The 22,984-nt window shown below is 35.6% G+C and overlaps 2 protein-coding genes and 3 long non-coding RNA genes across 11 annotated transcripts in view; 2 read left to right on the top strand and 3 right to left on the bottom strand.

The window, feature by feature from the left end:
- The window catches only part of LOC145223418 (integrator complex subunit 3-like), an 80,803-nt gene extending 69,735 nt beyond the window's left edge, over positions 1-11,068 (bottom strand). For 2 of the 3 annotated variants that reach the window (XR_013859474.1, XR_013859475.1), the window contains exons 1-7: positions 10,486-11,068; positions 8,665-8,797; positions 8,331-8,417; positions 7,739-7,822; positions 7,562-7,675; positions 6,069-6,153; positions 1,496-1,629 (exon numbers count right to left, since the gene is read on the bottom strand). Coding sequence is in view for 1 of the 3 variants with exons in the window: in XM_080089848.1 (XP_079945974.1) it covers positions 1,496-1,629; positions 6,069-6,153; positions 7,562-7,675; positions 7,739-7,822; positions 8,331-8,417; positions 8,665-8,736 (576 nt within the window). In the remaining 2 variants the exon portion in view is untranslated. The remainder of the gene's footprint in view (positions 1-1,495; positions 1,630-6,068; positions 6,154-7,561; positions 7,676-7,738; positions 7,823-8,330; positions 8,418-8,664; positions 8,798-10,485) is intronic. The other variant, XM_080089848.1, reaches the window with a different exon arrangement.
- Positions 11,069-11,948: 880 nt separating this feature from the next.
- On the top strand, positions 11,949-14,219 carry LOC145223466 (uncharacterized). 2 transcript variants are annotated; one of them, XR_013859480.1, is made up of 5 exons: positions 11,949-12,979; positions 13,145-13,289; positions 13,362-13,463; positions 13,540-13,668; positions 14,047-14,219. It is a non-coding gene; the product is annotated as an uncharacterized LOC145223466 (long non-coding RNA). The 2 variants fall into 2 exon arrangements; XR_013859481.1 differs by having other exon boundaries at positions 11,950-12,313.
- On the bottom strand, positions 13,330-17,560 carry LOC145223477 (uncharacterized). Of its 2 annotated transcripts, XR_013859484.1 has the most exons (7): positions 17,355-17,560; positions 17,047-17,121; positions 16,381-16,539; positions 15,008-15,967; positions 14,700-14,774; positions 14,034-14,192; positions 13,330-13,620 (listed from the first exon to the last, which is right to left on the bottom strand). It is a non-coding gene; the product is annotated as an uncharacterized LOC145223477 (long non-coding RNA). The 2 variants fall into 2 exon arrangements; XR_013859483.1 differs by lacking the exon at positions 17,355-17,560 and having other exon boundaries at positions 17,047-17,348.
- Positions 17,561-18,574: 1,014 nt separating this feature from the next.
- LOC145236303 (uncharacterized) lies at positions 18,575-18,988 on the bottom strand. Its single transcript, XR_013861937.1, has 2 exons — positions 18,921-18,988; positions 18,575-18,880 (listed from the first exon to the last, which is right to left on the bottom strand). It is a non-coding gene; the product is annotated as an uncharacterized LOC145236303 (long non-coding RNA).
- Positions 18,989-20,746: 1,758 nt separating this feature from the next.
- The window catches only part of LOC145209001 (ubiquitin-protein ligase E3B-like), a 51,626-nt gene continuing 49,388 nt past the window's right edge, over positions 20,747-22,984 (top strand). For all 3 annotated transcript variants that reach the window (XM_080079966.1, XM_080079570.1, XM_080080025.1), the window contains exons 1-2: positions 20,747-20,983; positions 21,770-21,864. In XM_080079966.1, coding sequence (XP_079936092.1) covers positions 20,847-20,983; positions 21,770-21,864 — 232 coding nt within the window. In that variant the 5' untranslated portion in view covers positions 20,747-20,846. The remainder of the gene's footprint in view (positions 20,984-21,769; positions 21,865-22,984) is intronic.

The raw sequence follows: 22,984 nt of genomic DNA on the forward strand, positions 1-22,984 counted from the left end.
ATGCAGTTAATGGCATTGAAGAACATTTTTTTGATAGTTGACTTACTTAAAAGTTTGTTTTTGGCCCTTAAAATTATTTGAGTTTGAAACCTCTGCTGTAAAGAACTAGAAGAGTGACTTAGCCTATATTACCACTGCACATACACAATAACCTATTTTGAAACATAGCCAATGTTTTTCTAACCTGTGTTTGCTTCTGCAAGCAGAGTGGGTCCCCACACATGCAAAGTTGTAAATAATTCAAATTCTGGGAAAACCTAATCATTAAGTTTAGAGCTAGTTTTGGATGCTATATGAGGTACAAACTATCAAAATCTCCAGTTTGGACATTGAAAAATGCAACCATTTTAGGGGTTAATGGGGTAAATGGCGGGGCTACAGGGTGAAAATTAACAATCGACACACAAAACTAAGAACTGTCCAAATTTCATTTGAATCCGACATTATTTAAACACTTTTGCATTCATACGCTGTTAAACAACTCCCTGCAAAAATGTCCACCAAGCAAAATACAAACGCATTTTGCCTTTATGACACTTCAACACCTTTCATTTGTGGTGCCCAGCAACATGTAAAATTGTTTTACACTTTGGGAGCTAGTTGGGTAAATACTGGGGTTTTTAAGTCAATCGAAACAAATACCATATCTGCAGGACTATATCTACCACCTGTAAAAGTTTCATCTAAAATGGACAAACTTCACTGGAAAATAAAGAAAAAATACACTGAGTGAAATCAAGATGCGTCCCCTTCAGGGAAGGCAGGGGCGTATCCAGAAATTTTTAAAGGGGGGGTCCAACAATTTTTTTGGGGGGAATCCCTAATGACATCATCATTATGATGTCACACGTCGTTCAAAACGACGCGTTATGCGGCAAAGCACTTTTTTCCAAAATTGGCGGTTTCTCTACCCATCTAATTGACAGGAAGAACAGGTGATTTTAGCGAAAGCTTTGTAGTTTTCTGATTTCGCCGCTGCTATCTAGCTTACTCAGCCAAACTGCAGCTGCAAAATAAGCGTGACTGTCAGGTAGTCAAAATCGTTGCTTAAAAAAACAGGGTCCAATTTCAAAAGAACTAAATCTGTTGCTGAAGCGGTAATCTTACTGTTAAGTTGCACAAAGTCACGAATGCACTAAAGGTGGTAACTGCAGAAGGCATAAATTGTGCCTGGCAAGTAACAAATTACCCTAATAACATAACTCGATTTACATCGATCTAATGTTTTTGACAAACTATTGACCTATTTAATTTACGCACAACTTTTTGAAAAGGGGACCCCCAAGCCCTAAATGTATACTAAAATAAATAAAAAACTAAATGTATACTAAAAAAAAACTAAATGTATACCAAAAAGTAGTATAAGTATGAAATTGACAACACACTAGACAGTTTTTCTCGTAACAACTAAAACGGTTTATGCATCATTTTGTGACAAATACAACATATAGGTAAACAATATATACATCCTATTCTAAATTGTATTTTCACAAACCTGTAGGAGACGTAGAAAAGTGTACACAGTTATTTGTACAACAGCCGTTGATTTTTCCACCCATGCCTGGTTGGTTGTTAAAATTCCCAACAAGTTTTCACACAACCAAATGTTTTTTGGTGTAGTGTCACCGCCTATGAGAGTAAAACATGGCAACATTCGATTTCAAGTGATTTATGAAAAAGCAAGTGCTAATTTCATGTACAATTTCACCTTGAATCAAATTTCAACAGTTATGACTGGATACAGCTTTACAAAGGTTGCACTAATTTTTAAGTATAGGTTTTGCTGTCATACTGCTGTGGTCAAATACATTTTTCTTTTATATCAAAATGCAAAAATGTAATATCAACTAGAAGGGTGGCTCAGCACATATTGCCATTGCATATACACTATAATCTATTTTGAAACATAATACATTCCCTACACTTATTTTATATTGGGTCCCATATCACCCACTGTCTTTTATAACCTTGGTTGTTTCTGCAAGAAGAAACTCATGAGACCCCCATACATGCAAAGTTAAAAACAATGCATTTCAAGAGATAACCATCAGTCAGTTTGGTGTTTCAAAAACACTGTGGTCAGTTCTGGCTTAAATAATTATTTATAATCATGATATTAACCATTTAAACTATGCAAATCTAATTCAATTCACACATTGTCCTATTTAGTGTTCTATTTATAGGAAAGGAGGGGTAAATAGTGGCAAAATATAGTAAAACGCAACAATCGACACCTATAAATAGCAAATTCTACAAGCTGTCCAAATTGTATTTAATTCCGACACTGTTTAAAAAACTCACCCATTTTAGGGGGCTGGTTGGGTAAATGTTCAAGCTATAGGGTGAAACTTAACAATCGACACCTAAAAATGACATAATCTACTAACTATCCAAATTGCATCCAATTGCGACATTGTTTACAAATCTTACCCATTTTAGGGGTACATGGGGTATATGATCGGGCTACAGAGTAAAACACAACATTTGACATCTATAAATGGCACATTCTATAAGCTCTACAATTTTTAGCCAAATCTGACACTGTTTAAACAACTCGCCCATTTTAGCGGGCTGGAGGGTAAATATAGGGTCTACAGGGTTAAACACAACAATTGACACCTACAAATGACAAATTCTACAAGCTGTTCAAAATTCAGTTAATTCTGCAATTGTTTAAAAAAATTCACCCATTTTAGGGGGTTAGTGGGGTTCAACACCCAAAAGTATAAAATATGAAACCACAATGACCCAATCAACATTAATGTAAAATGTTATCCAAATCGGCCAATGTTTAAAATTCTGACCACTAGAGGTGTTATTAGCAACATTTGTTAAGGCTTCTAACAGCACACGGCTGTTAACACCCCTCCAACTGGCATGTGCAAAAACGCCCAGCAAGCAATGCACAAGCACAAGTACAATATGTTCTGTTGCCTTTATTATACTGTTACACCACAGAAATCTTTCGTTTGTGGTGTGCAGCAACATACAAAAACGTTTTAGATTTTTGGGTGCATGGAAAAACTTCACCGAAAAAAAAAAAAAAAAAAAAAAAAAAACATAGTGAAATCAAGATACTTGTTATCGTCGATAGTGCTTTACACAAACTTACATATACTTGGAAGTGCCACAACATACACACAGCACAAGTCATCATGCTGGTTATGATGCCACAAGACATTTGTGGCATAATAATCACGGTAAACACTGGATGTTAGCCGAAAAAGTCCGGTCGTGCTAGGAAGCATTACTATATGATATATGTAATGAAGCAGAAATACAAATTATTTTTACATGTTCAATTTTGCAAAAGCAACGAATGGGCATTGCAGTTTTGACAGGTAATTTAGGTATATGGGTGGCCATTCTAATTTGATTTTGCAGATTCTGGCACAAGGATTACGATAGGTAACATAAAAATGACAAACTGCCAATTAACATATAGACTACATAATAATGTTTAATTGACATTTTTACATCATAAATCTTGTTCAGACTCCCTCTGGCCTAGTAAACTTTGGACAAGAGCGAAAATCGCTGACGAGAGTGGTGCAAAAGCAGTTTTCCTATGGGTTGTTAAATTCAAAAAGAATTTCATGTCACTTGAGTTGCACGTGCTTAAAGAAGACCAACTGTTTGAAAGAGTGCATATCAATGAAAGAAACACATATCTGTAATGCATTAATCTGTAATGAATAAATTAACACAGCCAAGCAATTTCTGGGGTGGCAGCAAAGCTATTGGATAATGGCTGCCACCCCAGAGATTTCTCCCCTGCCACCCCAGGAAATCAAAGCCTAGGGACAGGGTTGTAGGGCTACAGCATGCACAGGCATTGTACAACAGGTGGACCACATATGACCCTTGGATAAGTCCTGTCCAGTCAGTTTAGTTTACGCTAATTGGGTAGCAAAGAATAAACACATTTCATACTTAAAAGCTACATGGCTTTAATTTGCTAATGTAAAAAAAAATGTAAAAAGGTTTGTATGAAACAACTAGAAGGGTGGCTTAGCACATATTGCCCTTGCATATACACTATAACCTATTTTAAAACATTGATATATTTCCTATGCTTATTTGATATTGGGTCCCATACCATCTACTGTCTTTTATAACCTTAGTTGTTTCTGCAAGCAGAAACTCATGGGTCCCCACACATGCAAAGTTGTAGATAATGCATTTCAAGAGATAACCATAGTGTTGTAAGGTAAAACGCACTGATCGGCACTGGGCTTAAATAATAATACTATGTAGAGTACAAACTATATAAATTTAGATTCACCCCAGATATTGTTTGAAGTATGTCCTATTTAACGTTCCAAGAAACGAAGGAGTAAGTAGTGGCATAATGGATTAAAACAAAAAATAAATAGCAAATTCTACAAGCTGTCCGGTTTTCATTCAATTCGAACATTGTGAAAAGGGTCACCTATTTTAGGAATTAGTTGGTTAAGTTGTGGTGCTACAGGGCAAAACATAACATTTGAGGACTTAGTATGTTTAATAAACTTTGCAAAATGTCATATAATTAGAACATTTTTTAAAATTTCATTTATTTTAGGGGGCTAGTTGAGTAAATGTTGTGGCTACAAGGTAAAACACATCAATTGAAACCTACAAATAGCATAGTCCACATACTACACAAATTTTATCCATTTCCGACACTGTTTAAACTAGAAGGGTGGCTCAGCACATATTTCAATTGCACATACACTATAACCTATTTTGAAACATTAATATATTCCCTACACTTTTTTATATTGGGTCCCATGCCAACCACTGTCTTTTATAACCTTAGTTGTTTCTGCAGGCAGAAACTCATGGGTCCCCCACACATGCAAAGTTAAAAACTATGCATTTCAAAAGACAACCATCAGTAAGTTTGGTGTTTTAAGAAAAACTGTGGTCAGATCTTTGCTTAAATAATCATGCTATTAAAAGTACTAACAATGAAAATCTGATTCAATTCACACATTGTTTGAAGTTTGTCCTATTTAGTGCTCTATTTATAAGAAAAATACCCATTTTAGGGGGCTAGCGGAGTAAATACTGGGGTTATCAACAAAACCAAAGTGGGATGCACATCTACATAACTATATCTACCATCTGTGTAAATTTCATCCAAATCCATCAAACATTTGATGGAAAAACGAGTCGGACAAACTTTGGGAAGAAAATAACCCCTTTTAGGGGGCTAGTGGGGTAAATACTGGGGTTATCAACAAAAACAAAGTGGGATGCACATCTACATAACTATATCTACCATCTGTGTAAATTTCATCCAAATCCATCAAACATTTGATGGAAAATCTAGTCGGACAAACTTTGGGAAGAAAATAACCCATTTTAGGGGGCTAGCTGGGTAAATACTGGGGTTATCAACAAAAACAAAGTGGGATGCACATCTACATGAATATATCTACCATCTGTGTAAATTTCAGCCAAATCCATCAAACATTTGATGGAAAAACGAGTCGAACAAACTTTGGGAAGAAAAACAAACAAAAACAATTTGAGTAAAATCAATATGTGTCCCCTTCAGGGAAGGGGACCCATAATAACCTAATAACTACTGCATTGCAACTTAATCTAATAAAATAACAGATCATTTTTTGTGACTTCTTATGCAAGACAATCAAACAGTGTCCTGGTCAGCTGATGTTTCTTTTTAAAAGTACAAAAAAATATGATCTTAGCCGTTACAAGTCAGTTTTGGTTGGAAAATTTAATTGAATAAATGTTTTGTTACAGAACATCCTATTTTATTGCTTAGTCTTAACATATACTGCTGTCACTTGTTTGACAATGCTGTTTGGGAGTTTCACATGGCCCAAGCTTGGGTCACAGGGTAAAACCCAACAATGGGACATGGTATAAAGGGGCTCGTAGTAAGGTTACTTCTATCAATCACATGTTTTAACTTGCTGCATTTTAAATCCTAATGTTATCTTTATTGGTTGAAAAAATACTGTAATTATTAAAAACAGTGGTTCTGCAATTAACCAGAATAATCTACGCAACCTCATGTCATTCACAACTGTAATCAACACTATTTTTAATCTTACCAACAATTTGCTTCATGAGTGAAATACACAATGCCTCACACCCATTTGCAGCTGTCTTGATCAGTTCCTTTAGCAGCCATAACAACTAAAAAAAATGCTTTGTGTATAAAAAAATGTATACTAACAAAAAAATATAAGTTACTGATGATGGTGTACAGAAATAATTATATGCTTGGGGTTGAGAAAATTCAGTGTGAAAAACCACTAAATCTGTCGCTATATTTTATTTGTTCTATCAAAACAAATGCATTTCGCTATAAAAAGCATCATCAGTGTCTAAAAACAAAATAAAAAGCGGGATAAAAGCAAAAAATACAAAAAAAACACACCCCCAGACCAACCGCAAAAAGTCTTTCCTCTGTCTTACAGGACTGCAAATGCAGACCGGCAGGTATGGCGCTGATAAAAACCACGAAAAAACGGCGAGGAAAAGATAAGGGCGCAAAACGAAAAAAAAAACACGATTGTAGCAACAAAGCGATTACAGTTACCGAACAGCCGGAAGGACCATCGCTTGAACATTTATTGTGGCGCCCGTTAAAATTAGCCATTTGTTTTCACAAACGTCCAATTTTTCAGTCCGAGGTTCCTCTACAAAAACCACATTATAACATTGTGCAATGCCTAACTTTTTTTGGAAAAGTCGGAAATGTTTATTGTGGTAGTGCTGAAGAAGGGCATTTTATGATGCTTTTTATAGCGAAATGCATTTGTTTTGATAAAACAAATAAAATATAGTGACAGATTTAGTGGTTTTTCACACTGAATTTTCTTGATCTGATTTTAATGACGCTGAATCGTCGCAGTCGTTTTACTTGAAAGGAGATTTCAATAATAAGAAAAGAATTACTACATGCTTGGGGTTGGTTATATTTTAAAAAGCTAGATTGAAGTCAATAAGCAAAAATCAAATATAACATTTTAAAAACAAGTTATAAGCACTTAACAATCAAAAGGGGTGTACCATTATATAAGACACCATAAAATTAAATCATTAATCCTTTACAACTGCAATTTATAAACAAAAACTGGAGGTCATTGCTAAATAAGTGCCAGTTTTTTCTGTGATGCATTTATAAATAGAAAAAAGATTGTGCCCCTTAAGTCATAACTGACTTGCTTTGCATTGCCATCAGGATGAGGGAAATCTGAGGAAAATCAAGATGTGAAAAAAATCATTTTTGATGACGTACAATCTCATTTCATTCAGACATTGTTTAAAAAATTGTTCTTATTTATATTTACACTTCTTAAAGGGTAACTAATTGGGTTATGAGATAAAACACAATAATCGACACACAACAATGCTGAAAATTGTTCTTATTTATATTTACAATTCTAAAAGTGTATATAACTGATTCGGTTATGAGATAAAACAAAATAATCGACACACCACAATGCTGTGCACAACTAGCTGTCAAACAATGTCAAAATATACAACAAATACTTTATGGCACTATGGGGTAAACAAATATTATCAGTTTTTTTCTTACTAGAACTCGAGAAATCTCAGTCAACTTTTTGTATTTCTCAATTATAATGATGTTTAAGTGTTGAATAATGCAGACAAGGCTGTCTCGATTCACCATCATCAGATTTTGGAAAGACTAAAATACAAAAACACAAGTTAACAAACTTGCCAGTTTCCAATGCACATTAGCAGTGACAACCTTTGGAGCTGTATGTCGGTCAGTTAAAATCTTTCCCAGCAGACCAAGGCAAACTTCTTCATGTTCACTGTTTCCGATAGAAACCTAGACCAAGTACAGCTAATTTGGCATAGTCAAACAACAAACATAAAATAGTTAGTTTAACCCTAAATAAGCAGGTCAAGTTTCTTTGTGTAAATCTTCTGTAACAGAGTTAAGAGTGCAAAAAACTATTTATGTTTGACCCTGAAAAGCACTGACCTAAGACAACATTACATTTACATGCTATTTTGGCTGTAAAATACCAAAGGACCTTATGTCCATCCAAACAAAAGCCAATCCACATTTTAAACCATTGGTAAGAAAGAAAGCAAACAAAAATCAACCCTCAAAGTAAAAATGACATTCTAAACGTAATTAGATTTTAGGTATCAGGGTATAAAGAAAAATCTTACTCCACCACCTAGTTTCTAAAGGAGTTCAACACCAACTCCAACTATGACTCTATGTAAGACCTACAACATGACAACTGTACAACCATGCTGAAAAATTGTTCCATTAATTGTTTTGACACATAGAAGAACATAGCAAATAAAAACAGCGCAATGCTTACATGTTTGGTAAGGATATCATTAGCTTCTCGCTCTGATGCAATGTTTTCAAGAAGTTCAGAAACAACATTAAAACATCTTTCCAATTTCTAAATAACACAGTGTATACTGGTATTGTACTATGTTTGACAAACTATAATTTAGGTGAAAAAAGTAGCAATATTATCTGTAAATATGCCAGATTGGAAAGAAAAGAATAGACAAACCCGTGTGCTTTAAATAGTACTTCCAAATTGCAAACATTGTCATTAAAAGTAAAATACATAGAAAATATAGTAACTGTAATTATTTTGCTGGAAAAAATCAGCACAAAAAACTCTCCTTTCTGTTAAATACCTCTTCAAATTCGTCTTTTGATTCAAGGGATGGAATGTTGAAGAGTTTTAGATTTGATGTGGAATGAGCCATGACACTTGTTTACAATTTGTGCTGTGTTATACTTGTCGATGGTTGTACTTATATTATAATTCTGTAAATATACATATAGCTGTAATAAATTAAAATGTCTTTGTCCTGTTTGACAGTTTGGGGGGAATATAGATCAGGTAAAACGAAACAAAGCGTCAAAGTAATTTTTGTCATATTTTTTCCGTCTGTGACCATTAAAAGTAGATTTGACTCAGTATTCGCTGTATTGTGTACTTTGTTTGCTGCGTGTTTTTGATGGTGATGTCGCAATGCATTTTATACAAAGCACAATGCGTCATTTGTCGGGGCTTGTCGAGTACTTGGTACCGATCGTCGCACATGGCAATTTATGATCAGCGCTCGGCCGCATTAACTGAGCCGTTAGACCAGGGGTCACCAAACTACGCAAAACTACGACGTCATTTCATCCGGTCTGCGAAAGTGTTTGGTCCTAATATATATCTTGGAAAAAATAAAATTTGAGTTAAACGTTAATTTACTGGAAAAGCATTTCTTCAACAACATGTAGGACTAAGTATACCTAGTTTTACAGAACGCACAAAATGAACCAACAGTTGTTTGTTTTATCAGAGACGAAATAAAAACTATCAATGCCTTCATTATTGTGCACGAACAAACGGCTTTCTATTGTTAATTGTGAAAGAATAAATGAGTTTTGCCTGGAGAAGAGATTCTATAATTTTCAAAATAATTTTACTATTAGACAGTAGCATGATCTGACTCGAGTGAAGATTACACTTTTGTTGGTCCCAGAAAGACGCACGTTTGGCCTTGTAATATGTGGCCCTCGCAAGATGACCCCTGCGTTGGACAATCACTACAAAACCGTACTACAAGTAATTACTTGCTTATTACACAATAATGTAAAAGGCCAGTCATAAACGGTTTTTGTAACATCACAATTGAACGTGTCATTTGTTTACTGCTGACGTACAGAAGTAGGGTCCCCAAGAATTAAAGTGACTGTTTTCAAAAATGTCAAATGGTGTTAACACCCTCAATTGCAGTTTGTTACATAAAAAACGTTGGTGTTTCACTTGGCGTTGGCTTTCCATATGTGTTATGCAGAAAGGACCCATACATCTTGGGGGGTAAAAAGGGGGTAAGTAAAAACAGGGAATTGGCAACGTTTTAGGGAGTCACAATACACCGAGCGTTAACATGATGAGATGCACGGTGCTCGACCAAGCAAAACAATTGCAGTTTTGGCCCGTCACATGTACCAAGTCAAAAGCAATGAACACTGTGTCTGTATGTAGTTCGTGGTATCATGTTGAATTAACCATTAGAAAATCTATGAATAAGTGCTAAAAAAAGCTTGTTAGACATTGGGCTCTCAATTATCGCATTAATATTGTTCGTGAAATAAAATCGTTTTTATTTTTGTCAGTTTTGAGGGGGGCGTTTATAAATAAAGAACACGTAAAAGGGGCGGTACAAGAAAAAAGGTTGAGAAACACTGGTTTATGTCATTCCAAATTATGCACTAATGACAAAAAAGTATTATTTTTGACATCACTACAGCTTCTGTTGCGTTTGAAATATCAGACCTTTTAGTGTCATATATCCATTTTACAATACTCCCACCTGCGAGATTACATCTGTGCAACAAGTTTTATAACCTATTTCATCCAACAAAACACATCTTTAATTGTAAGGTGAAAAACGTCAAAAAAACTACTTTCTCAACAACAAACTTTGAAGCAATCTTAGTAACTTAAAACTTACTGACAGTACTGATGAATGATACAACACAAGACATATCGACCAACGCGTGTAGGCGTTAAGGGAGATCACCTAATGTTAAAATCCACAACAGTAAAAAAAGATAATGTTATGATGACGCTAAATGAACCAAGCCAACCTAACAAGGTTTATATGCGTGAAAATAGTATTTTTACCAGACATGTTTTTAACAAATATGTACAATTCATCTGACGTTTCGGCGTCATGCACGCAGAGGTGTCAAACACGCAGCCCGCTGTCAGACCAGTGAGTTTGCATAATACTATTGTTCTCTTTTAATGGAATATGCAACGTTGTAATAGGATGATCGAAATAGCCCATTTTTAGAATCAGCAATTGCGATTGTTGCCTCGTTGCAAAGAGATTATAAAACATGAGTGGAACCTCTGACGTAACAATGGACTTTTAGGGCTTTTCCCACTGATCTCTATAAACCAGTGGTTCTTAACCGGTGTTCGATCGAACCCCAGGGGTTCGGCAACGCCGAATCAGGGGTTCGACGAAGGTCTTTTTGAAGTACAATACAAATACTCGTTTTTGTCAAACTTTAGGGTCTATAGTCGCTGAAAACGGCAATTTGTATTTGCTCAATATTAAAACACTGGAAGGTCAAACTTAGGCAGGGGTGTTTTAAACTACTCTAAACAATTTTTGTGGTACTAAAAAGAGTATTACCAGCCTAATAACCATATGTGTCAGACTTTTTGTACGCCTATTATGTGCCAACAATGCGAACAAAACAGGTACCACAAGCATCACAATATAGATTATGACATCATAAACACTTAAGACTGATCTCCTCGCAACAAAGAGCATTGTTCGTAAACAGAAAAACAACGAAATTTTGTTGGCAGCAAAAACTTATTGCTTCATCTTTTTCATGTTAGTGTAGAGATGCTAAAAATACAATGCTTTATTTTGGTAAAAACTAAAAATTGCCGGAATTAAAGCAATCCTGAAACAAGTTGCTTGTATTATGATGTCAGAATTTAACAAAATGACAAACAGTAACTGTTGCCACTACGTTTGACAAAAAAACAAAAACTAATTGTGACCCACTAATGATGTAACTAATTGTTGGGGTTCGACCAAAGGCTGAAGAATATCGTAGGGGTTCGGCCGTTATAAAAAGGTTAAGAACCACTGCTATAAACACTGGATTGCGCTACTCCGTTGAACGGTTGGGTGATTTTTGTAGCAAATTGAAGCGTAATGGCGGCTGCAAAACGAAGCCCCAAAATGGGGCTACTCTAAAATACGCAATCTACGCAATCTACGCAATCTATACGCAATCTACTAACAAAAACTAACTAAGATGTTGACGGTTAGGGCTATTAGGGTCAGGGTGAGGGTTTGTGATACAAATAACTTTATAATTTAATTTCAGATGCCTTTCAGGTCTAATTTTCTCACAAGTGTTGACATGCGGTACCATACAGTGTTTAGTACCACTCTCAACACGTATGAGAATATTAAGCCCAAACTGGGAGACGGGTTCGCGAGCAAAAAACTCCACCTGGTGCACATGTTCAACATACGGGTTGACATCTGGCACATGGCGGTTGTCATATTGCACATGGCGGGATGACATGTTGCACATCAATGTTTCGATATTGCACATTGATGTTACGAACTCGGCACATTGATGTTGAGGATGTTGAACATGGCGATTGACATGTTGTACCTCCAGGTTAACGTGTTATACACCTTGGTTAACTAGGTGCAGTTTCTGAACATGACGTTTGCGCTTTGTCAGCTTGCACAAGGTGCTATTTTTAGGTGGTAAGGTTTGGTTCAACGTTCACGTGGGGTAAGTTATTGTCAAGAACATTGTTCAAAAGCTTTTCTTGTTGGCTTTAGTTCAGCACTTGAACCAGGCTGTACGCATTGCGCGAGGTGACTTGTTGTATGAGGTAACAACGGTGTTGCAAGGGGTAGCATCAATGTTGCACCGTGCACATGGTGATGATGATGAAACTAATTTTGCACATTGTTACGGCATTTCTGATAGCTTGAAAGATTTAGAGATTTTGTCATTTTTTGATAAACTTATGTTGCATGTTGTTAAACTTATAGGTTGCACATTGTTAAACTTATGTTGCTCATTATTAAACCTATGTTGCTTATGGTTAAAACCATATTGCACATTACTATACTAATGTTACCCATGATGTGACATACACAGCTTTAAGATATTTATTAGATTTATTGCTAAATAGACCAACTGTTTTTCAATTGGCTGCATAAATAAGCTAGCTATCTGACCAGAGCTAAGACAGGAAAAACTCTAAATATAATATTTTACCCAAGTCATTTTCAAGATGGGTGGTATCAAATCATTGTATGATAGTCTGCAAAGCTACCACTAATCTATAAAAAGTGCTTCATTTGTCAACTCTGTTTTTCAACAAATTAAGAGCTAAATTTTGCCGAACCATTTATAGCAGCTCTCCCCTTGATATTGTTGAATTGAGAGGTAAACATTTATACATAACAAAGTATATTGCAGCTGCATCCAAATCTTTTGTTAATGCTTATAATTGGGTTTCAAAAGTTTTTTGACAAAACTAGAATATATTGTCAGGCCACACCCTAAATAAGCTTTTTTGACAATTTAACATTTAAACTTTTTGTTTGGCAGATCACTTCATGCAATGTTGTTAGCCTAGGTGCACACATCAAAGCTAGAAATCATTGGAACTTGTTGGTAATTTAGAATCTGTAGCATGAATTAATTTGTACAACTCAAACCAACCACATATTTGAGGAGCAGTGTCAAAATTCCAGTAAGTTAAATGATATATCTAGAACCCTACAATCTGCCAATTCATAAACCTTTTTTTATTGCTTGCAAAAAGAAAGAATCAAAAGGGACAAGCATCTAAAAGTTACCAAAGACAGAACCATGAAACACAGAATTCAACAAGATCCACACAGCTGTGGTATTTTTGTCTTTTAAGGTTAAAAACAGTGTAAATGCAAAAAAACAGTAATGTGGTAAAATGTTTATTAAACAAAGTAATTATGGTGTTCCAGATTGCTGAATGTTTGTTCAAAGCCGCAAAGTTGAGTTCCAGCATGGCAATGGAAGTGTACTTTCCAAGTACAGGACAGGCCCTACAAAAAGCAAGAAGATATTCTCACAAAACATTTCAAAGAAATAAGGTATTTTTAAAAGCTGTTTCATTGCCATTATTATTTGCTAAAAGCTTGACATCTGCAAGCTAATCTTATAAGAAGTACATATGTAAGATGAAAAAAATGTACATTATTGCCATCACAAGTACAAAATAATTATCTTCGATGTTAAAACTGTTGTAAAGCAGCATCATTAGTCCTCAACGTGTTAGCTATGCGTTTCTGCATGTACATCTGGGGTGGGGTACTAAGAAGATAAGTTTGGTTTAATATGTTAGTCCACCATCGCAAAAAAATTAGCTAATTTGCAGCCAGTGCTGAAAAGTTTTTAGAAATTGGATAATTTTATCTAACCAATGTGTTGATTCACAAAACTTATAACTAGTGCATACCACTGTTTTTCAGTTTGGATGTGACAGATGCTGGAGGTGGATCATACAAATTGCATTGGGATCCCAGAAAGTTTTGATTCTTCCATATGCCTAATTCCGTATGACCATGTTGTGTATGTAGTTAAAAGCTTTTTCTGTTGTTCACTTCCATTTCTCATTCTGTTAAATAAACAAAATTGCATATTACTTTAGTTGTTGCACATGTTTAGGGTTACTATATCTGCAAAAGCAAAATCCTGAACGGTTTTAATAAATATCCACATGATCCCATCCCATCCTTTTAACAGAGTATTGTTAGCTTTCAACACACAAATCACCAAATAGCCTTTAATTCATGCTGGAGGTAGCATCATGCATCAGACAACAGTTAAAATGTAAACTTTTGAGTCCCTCGGGAAAAGAGTGGTACTGCAGGTTAGGCCACAAGACCATAATACTCCAGACATTGGCTGTCTGGTAACCCTTGCATAGTTCAACATGAAGTCTAAAGCAAAAATGCTAAAAAAACTTTCTATAATAAATCTGTTGAGCGTAGTAAGGATAGTTTTATTTTGTGTGTTTAATAGGCATGTTGAACACAAAATGTAAAACTTTTTCCCCCTGACAATCAACCTCAAGCCAAAACTTGACTAAATATTACAGGAAACGGTAGCAAAGTATTTTTACCAAGTGTGGAGCTGTAATTCTTGATCAAACTTCGCAATAATCCGTACATCCAGTGATGTGCAACATGTTTTCTGCCTTCATCAGCACGTTGAACATGTTAACAAACCCAAAACTTGATTAAATGTTACAGGAAACAGCAGAAAAAGTATTTTTATCAAGTGTGAAGCTGTAATTCAAAAATAAACATAGCAATAATCCGTATATCCAGTGATGCACAACATGTTTACCACCTTCACTGGCATGTTGAACGTTGTTAAACGCAAAACTTGACTAAATATTACAGAAAACAGTAGTAAAAGTATTTTTACCAAGTGTGGAGCTGTATTTCTTGATTAAACTTAGCAATAATACGTATATGCAGTGATGTTCAACATGTTCATCGGCATGTTGAGGTTCTCAACATGGATGTGCAGAATGTGCACCGGGGCGTGTTGCGCCACGATGGCGTGTTTGCAGAATGTGCACCGGGGCGTGTTTGCGCCACGACCTCTGTTGCAAACTGGACATCTAAAACTAAATTATAGTGTTATTTTTATTATAAACCCTCACCCAGACCCTAAAAGCCTGCGTAGATTGCGTAGATTGCGTAGATTGCGTAGATTGCGTAGATTGCGTAGATTGCGTAGATTGCGTATTTTAGAGAAGCCCGTTGAAGTGAGATCAGAATCAAATCTTTTGTTAATGCTTATAATTGGGTTTCAAAAGTTTTTTGACAAAACTAGAATATATTGTCAGGCCACACCCTAAATAAGCTTTTTTGACAATTTAACATTTAAACTTTTTGTTTGGCAGATCACTTCATGCAATGTTGTTAGCCTAGGTGCACACATCAAAGCTAGAAATCATTGGAACTTGTTGGTAATTTAGAATCTGTAGCATGAATTAATTTGTACAACTCAAACCAACCACATATTTGAGGAGCAGTGTCAAAATTCCAGTAAGTTAAATGATATATCTAGAACCCTACAATCTGCCAATTCATAAACCTTTTTTTATTGCTTGCAAAAAGAAAGAATCAAAAGGGACAAGCATCTAAAAGTTACCAAAGACAGAACCATGAAACACAGAATTCAACAAGATCCACACAGCTGTGGTATTTTTGTCTTTTAAGGTTAAAAACAGTGTAAATGCAAAAAAACAGTAATGTGGTAAAATGTTTATTAAACAAAGTAATTATGGTGTTCCAGATTGCTGAATGTTTGTTCAAAGCCGCAAAGTTGAGTTCCAGCATGGCAATGGAAGTGTACTTTCCAAGTACAGGACAGGCCCTACAAAAAGCAAGAAGATATTCTCACAAAACATTTCAAAGAAATAAGGTATTTTTAAAAGCTGTTTCATTGCCATTATTATTTGCTAAAAGCTTGACATCTGCAAGCTAATCTTATAAGAAGTACATATGTAAGATGAAAAAAATGTACATTATTGCCATCACAAGTACAAAATAATTATCTTCGATGTTAAAACTGTTGTAAAGCAGCATCATTAGTCCTCAACGTGTTAGCTATGCGTTTCTGCATGTACATCTGGGGTGGGGTACTAAGAAGATAAGTTTGGTTTAATATGTTAGTCCACCATCGCAAAAAAATTAGCTAATTTGCAGCCAGTGCTGAAAAGTTTTTAGAAATTGGATAATTTTATCTAACCAATGTGTTGATTCACAAAACTTATAACTAGTGCATACCACTGTTTTTCAGTTTGGATGTGACAGATGCTGGAGGTGGATCATACAAATTGCATTGGGATCCCAGAAAGTTTTGATTCTTCCATATGCCTAATTCCGTATGACCATGTTGTGTATGTAGTTAAAAGCTTTTTCTGTTGTTCACTTCCATTTCTCATTCTGTTAAATAAACAAAATTGCATATTACTTTAGTTGTTGCACATGTTTAGGGTTACTATATCTGCAAAAGCAAAATCCTGAACGGTTTTAATAAATATCCACATGATCCCATCCCATCCTTTTAACAGAGTATTGTTAGCTTTCAACACACAAATCACCAAATAGCCTTTAATTCATGCTGGAGGTAGCATCATGCATCAGACAACAGTTAAAATGTAAACTTTTGAGTCCCTCGGGAAAAGAGTGGTACTGCAGGTTAGGCCACAAGACCATAATACTCCAGACATTGGCTGTCTGGTAACCCTTGCATAGTTCAACATGAAGTCTAAAGCAAAAATGCTAAAAAAACTTTCTATAATAAATCTGTTGAGCGTAGTAAGGATAGTTTTATTTTGTGTGTTTAATAGGCATGTTGAACACAAAATGTAAAACTTTTTCCCCCTGACAATCAACCTCAAGCCAAAACTTGACTAAATATTACAGGAAACGGTAGCAAAGTATTTTTACCAAGTGTGGAGCTGTAATTCTTGATCAAACTTCGCAATAATCCGTACATCCAGTGATGTGCAACATGTTTTCTGCCTTCATCAGCACGTTGAACATGTTAACAAACCCAAAACTTGATTAAATGTTACAGGAAACAGCAGAAAAAGTATTTTTATCAAGTGTGAAGCTGTAATTCAAAAATAAACATAGCAATAATCCGTATATCCAGTGATGCACAACATGTTTACCACCTTCACTGGCATGTTGAACGTTGTTAAACGCAAAACTTGACTAAATATTACAGAAAACAGTAGTAAAAGTATTTTTACCAAGTGTGGAGCTGTATTTCTTGATTAAACTTAGCAATAATACGTATATGCAGTGATGTTCAACATGTTCATCGGCATGTTGAGGTTCTCAACATGGATGTGCAGAATGTGCACCGGGGCGTGTTGCGCCACGATGGCGTGTTTGCAGAATGTGCACCGGGGCGTGTTTGCGCCACGACCTCTGTTGCAAACTGGACATCTAAAACTAAATTATAGTGTTATTTTTATTATAAACCCTCACCCAGACCCTAAAAGCCTCCGTAGATTGCGTAGATTGCGTAGATTGCGTAGATTGCGTAGATTGCGTAGATTGCGTAGATTGCGTAGATTGCGTAGATTGCGTAGATTGCGTATTTTAGAGAAGCCCGTTGAAGTGAGATCAGAGCTGTTTACTAAAAAAAAAAGTTACGTTTACTTAAAAAAATATTGAGAACGTATGTCCGCTGGAAGTGCCTAAAAATCGTAGAATATTTTATTAGTGATTAAAGTGAAAGCTTTGTGAGCCAATATATTTGAAATTTTTATTGACCTAAAAATCCATTGCTTAGTGCACCTTTATTTCGTTTGGTGCACATTTAAATCACTTGGTGCACCTTGTGACCTTTATACTATTAGGTAGTGATGCACCGAACCCGCCTAAAAAGGTTCGGGCCGAAACCGAATATTCGGCCAAAAATCCTGTTCTTATGGATGTTTTCAACTGAACCTTGTGTCGTTGATGCGAGTGAAGTGAATTATGACAAATCAAAATCACTTACACCATCTGGAATCTTTACTAAACGTGCAATATTTTGCAGACAAAGTGGCTCGTATTTTATAGATACAACAATTAGTTAATTTATGACGTTTTGTACAGGTATAAATGCTAATTTGGGCATTAATTCCATGCAATCAAAAAGTTCGGTTTCGGCCGAATTTTCAAAAAAGTTCGGGCCGAAACCGAAACATCGAAAAACAGCGTATTCGGCCGAAATGTTTCGGCCAACCGAAACTTCGGTGGATCACTACCATTAGGTGCTCCTTTATATTTGTAGATGAGGTTGCACCAAGCACTATACACCAGGGCTGCCACTCCTTGGGATTTTTCCCAAGATCTTGGGATTTCAGTGTTGAGCTTGGGATCTTGGGAAAAACTTTTTAAACCTTGGGATTTTTTTAAATTATTCATTTAATACGTTTAAGATACAATTAATACTATTGTTGCGAACAAAAAATATCCATTTGCAAAAATCATCTTTTTATGTAACGATTTACGTAACAGTGCTTCATCAATTTTGTGTTCGAAGAAGTGTAAGTTGATCGAAGTTCTCTGTCAAAACTTATGAGTCAGGCTATTGCTACAGGCTTTTCGGTGTATTATGTGCCACTAAAAACATGTACAAAAAATATCTTTTTCTTTTGTATTTTTCTGGTATTTCTTAGCGTCTTTTCAAAAGTACAGATGACTGGGACCTGGTGTAACCATATAGATTATGTTGCCTGCGCCAGCTAGGATTTAAACTGTGTATTTGCCATTTTTTGGTTATCTTGGGATTTTTGGACAAACCTTGGGATTTTTGGACAAACCTTGGGATTTTTGGACAAACCTTGGGATTTTTGGTGAGGTAACCTTGGGATATCTTAAAATTCTCAGTGGCAGCCCTGCTATACACGTTGTACCAGAGTGAAACTGACCAACGATCGCTATTGCTCTAAAAGTAAAAGAGATACGACACTGAAATTTTGACACAATATTCTACGCTTTCAAAGCTTTTCAACACGCAAAAAAATATTTTGTAGTTATTAATACATGTTTTTTAAAATTAATATTCATCGATATAAACGTCATATTGGGGGGTACTCCATAAAATGTGTTGCAAAGTTTTCTCCAAAACACAAGCTTTAAAATAAGTCCAAACACAATGTTCTAGCAATGGGGGAGTCATGTCAAAATATTAATAACAATATGCCATATTCACCCCCAACAATATTTGATGTGCGCTGGCCTTAAAATTTAATGCAGCTCTTTGAAGTTTGCGAATGTTATTCTCTACATTCATACCTTTAAAATGAGTCATCACTGGAGCTTCTAGCAAAGGGGGCACAGTACCTAATGCGCCATTGAAGATTCATAATCGACATTATAAAACCGAAAAAATGCACCAAGCAATATAAAGTTGCATCAAGGTATAATAAAAACTAATAACTGACATGAGTGTTTTTTGGATTCTAATTAGAATATTTAAATATTGTGTGCCAAACAGAAAAATCTTTTTGCCATCTACTCCATTTCTTATTTGCTGTAACTTGTTTGTGCCTAACTTCAGCACTGTTTGTCTGCAAGCACTCTCAGATGGGAAACTGTGATCAATGTCACAAAATTGCTTTTTTTGATAAGTTTATTATTTAGTTTGGAAATATGCCTTGTATACCACTACCGCAAAATTGCTTCCGCCTACTTTAAATACTTCACCTAGCAAGTTTACTTCTAAGGCAAAAGTCTCTTATGCAAATCTGTCACAACCATTCAAAATGGTCATGATCCCATTTTGTTTGATTACTGTACAACAGTTTTGTACTATCAGCTAATGTGACATGAAAAGTAAGCACAAATTGACATTGATGAACAAGATGTTATTAAAGTATCAGTGTTTCTCAGCATTTAGAAGAAAACATTATGGCTGGGCATGGCAATGACATAAAATTGACCTTAAATGACTTTTACTTTACTGACGTTACTTCCCCTAAAACAGTGGTTCTCAAACTTTTTTGACCGCGACCCAAATCTGAGTATTATGAACATCTCCCGATAAAGCCTTAAACATTAAAAAATGTAACAATTTCGAGGGGCGAGGCCACGTTGTCGCCGCATATGAGTCTGCCCATGTCAAAATGGCTGCAGGTTTAACAAGTTCGATTCGACAATACTACATATAACACAACACACATTGTGGCTTTGTAGCACCATGGTCATTGATAGAAGTGAATCCCAAATCTAAAAATGTTTCCGTGTAAGAATACTCATCGTCAAACGCTAACTGGTACGTATCCACGTTCAGTTTTGCATGATTAACTTTTATTCCCCGTGCTATGACGTAACAATCGCCATGTGCGTAACAGCAAAAATCAGAAGGCTATTGTCAATGATTAGTTCATTTTACTGTGCATCGTGGTCGAGTGAGGGGACTTTACTACTACAACATTAGGTAAATTCGTTTGTGTTTACTTAATGCAGTAATATCGTTTGGACAGAATTGAATCACCAAAGCGTGACCCATTTTTTCACCCTGCGCGACCCATGTTTGGGTCGCGACCCATACTTTGAGAACCACTGCCCTAAAATGATCACTAGGCTGCAGACAATGCACACTGTTTCAACCCATATGGTCTCATGAAACTGTCTGCAGCTTATGTTTTTCTCTTGGTTTTGAACCAGAACTAGTGTGGCGGAAGTATTGTTAGTGACGTCACTGTTGCAATTGTGTAAATGTAATGCCTGCCTGATGAAAAAAGATGTATCAATCTGGGCATACAAAAAGTGATGACCTAATTGAGAGTGCTAGACATGCAAGAGAAGTACGATCTTTAAAGCGTCGACAAGAAAGTGCTGCAATTGTTGTACAATCAGCTGTTCGTGGGCACATGACAAGGTTGGTACTTAATAAAAGAAATTTGAGGAAAAAATTTACTGTGGAAAAAGGAACCTAATATTACAGGTCATATCATAAGAGCATCCTACTATTCTCAAAATACGTTGACTAAAAGCCTGGCTATCTTTTTTTGGGGGGGGGGGGGGGGGGGGCTGTCTGACTTACTTGTAGTATTTGAATAGGCCTGATTTTCGAATTGCAGAGAAAATGGCTTCGCCATGGTTGATTGAAAACTCCCCAACTGTGTAAATTGCAAATTAAAACAGTTTAGTTTTTGTGATTTTTATAATTGTAAATGTTGACCACATAAAGCCTGACTTTTGTATGTAGATTTGGGAACACCTAATTGCATAAAGTGTCATTAGAAAAGGCTGACTTAAGGGGTTGTTGCTTTTATCAGAAGACAGACCTTTTTAAATTAACAATGACAAAGTGAGACCTTTTTGGTGTGCAATCAAGTCAGGTCTTATCAATCAACGATCAGCAAAGCCAGGCATTTTCCAATCAATAAATTACAAAGGACTGATACTTTATGCAGTAAGGCCTTTTCCAATCAACAATCATGCAAGTCAGGTCTCCCCTATTGACACTTTATGCAATCAGGCCTTCTGCGACCAACAAACACAAAAAGCATGCTCTTTGCATTGACAATTAACACAGTCAGATATTCTCCAATTTCTCCAAAAAACAAGCCTCCTTCAATTCATATTCTTGAAATGTATTCAAATTGAATAAAACAAATGCACAAATGTTTACACTTTTTCTCATTTTTACCATAATCTACAGAAAAAAAATCAAACAAGAATGGTACAAGGAACTAGATGAATTGATTGGGTACCAGAAAAAGGCTACATCAAAACAAAACAGTCAAAACCAAACAGGTATGAGCAAATATTTAAAAAAAATTATTGTATAAATTCCTTTTTATTTGGAGATTAGGAAACCTGGTAAAAAGCATGATATAAAAGAAAACTAGCAACAATTGTTAGTGATTTCATCCATCCACCAAAAGTCAGTGAGCCATTTTTTTATTATGTGCAGAATTGAGTGTGTGTTGCAAATCCCACACGATTTTCAAACTATGGTTGATCGTAAGTGTGGTTTGTGATTTACTCCATTCATCTTGTTTCAAGCCGAAATTAATACCCAATTCCAACACCACATCATTGATTTACGAATCAAACCTGATTTGCCTTTATTATGGGTCCCCTTCCCTGAACACATCTTGATTTCAGATGAAATTTGGACGGTTTGTAGAATATATCATTATTAGGTGTGGTTTGGATGACATTTGGAGTTTGTAGCCTCACTCATAATGACTATTTGAGCAGAATATTAATTGGTTGAACCTACAGCTCCAAACTTAAAGATGGGTATCTCAGAATTTGCATTATTTACAACTTTGTATGTGTGGGACCATAGGTGCTGACTTTGAAATTTTTGGGCATCTCACATTATATGATGTTACAAAATGACGTCATGAAATGACACATTACTTTTTTGCTAGTGTTGCTAATGATTGCATGTCAGTATGTGCAGAGTACATTGCGATGTGCTTAAATTCGCAGATTGGAAGTACTTTCTACCATTCTGCTTTTTTTTTGTAAACAATTTGGACAAAACCTTGTTTCTTTGAAACTTGGTTTGATACTTCCTAAGTTACTAATTTGTTCTTCAGAATCTAAAAACAACCAAAATAACTTATAGCATAACCAATTCCCACAAACACATGTGTGGGACCTATTCGTATTTGCTTGACTATACATATACAGACGAATCTGGTTAATCACATACCGGTTAATCGCATAATCCGTTTCATTGCATCACAATTAAAAATCCCAAACTGTCGCCCATCGTTTGTTAAGAAAATCGTCCAGTTAATCGCATATCGGTTTATCGCATAAACCAGATATTTGCATCGATTTTCAACGAAATATGCGATTAACCGGGTTGATGATCTCTATGTGAAAGTCAAACAGACCAGGTTTTTCGAATATGATA

This window comes from Phallusia mammillata, chromosome 1 (genome assembly GCF_965637545.1).
Source record: "Phallusia mammillata chromosome 1, kaPhaMamm4.hap1.1, whole genome shotgun sequence".
Taxonomy (NCBI): domain Eukaryota; kingdom Metazoa; phylum Chordata; class Ascidiacea; order Phlebobranchia; family Ascidiidae; genus Phallusia; species Phallusia mammillata.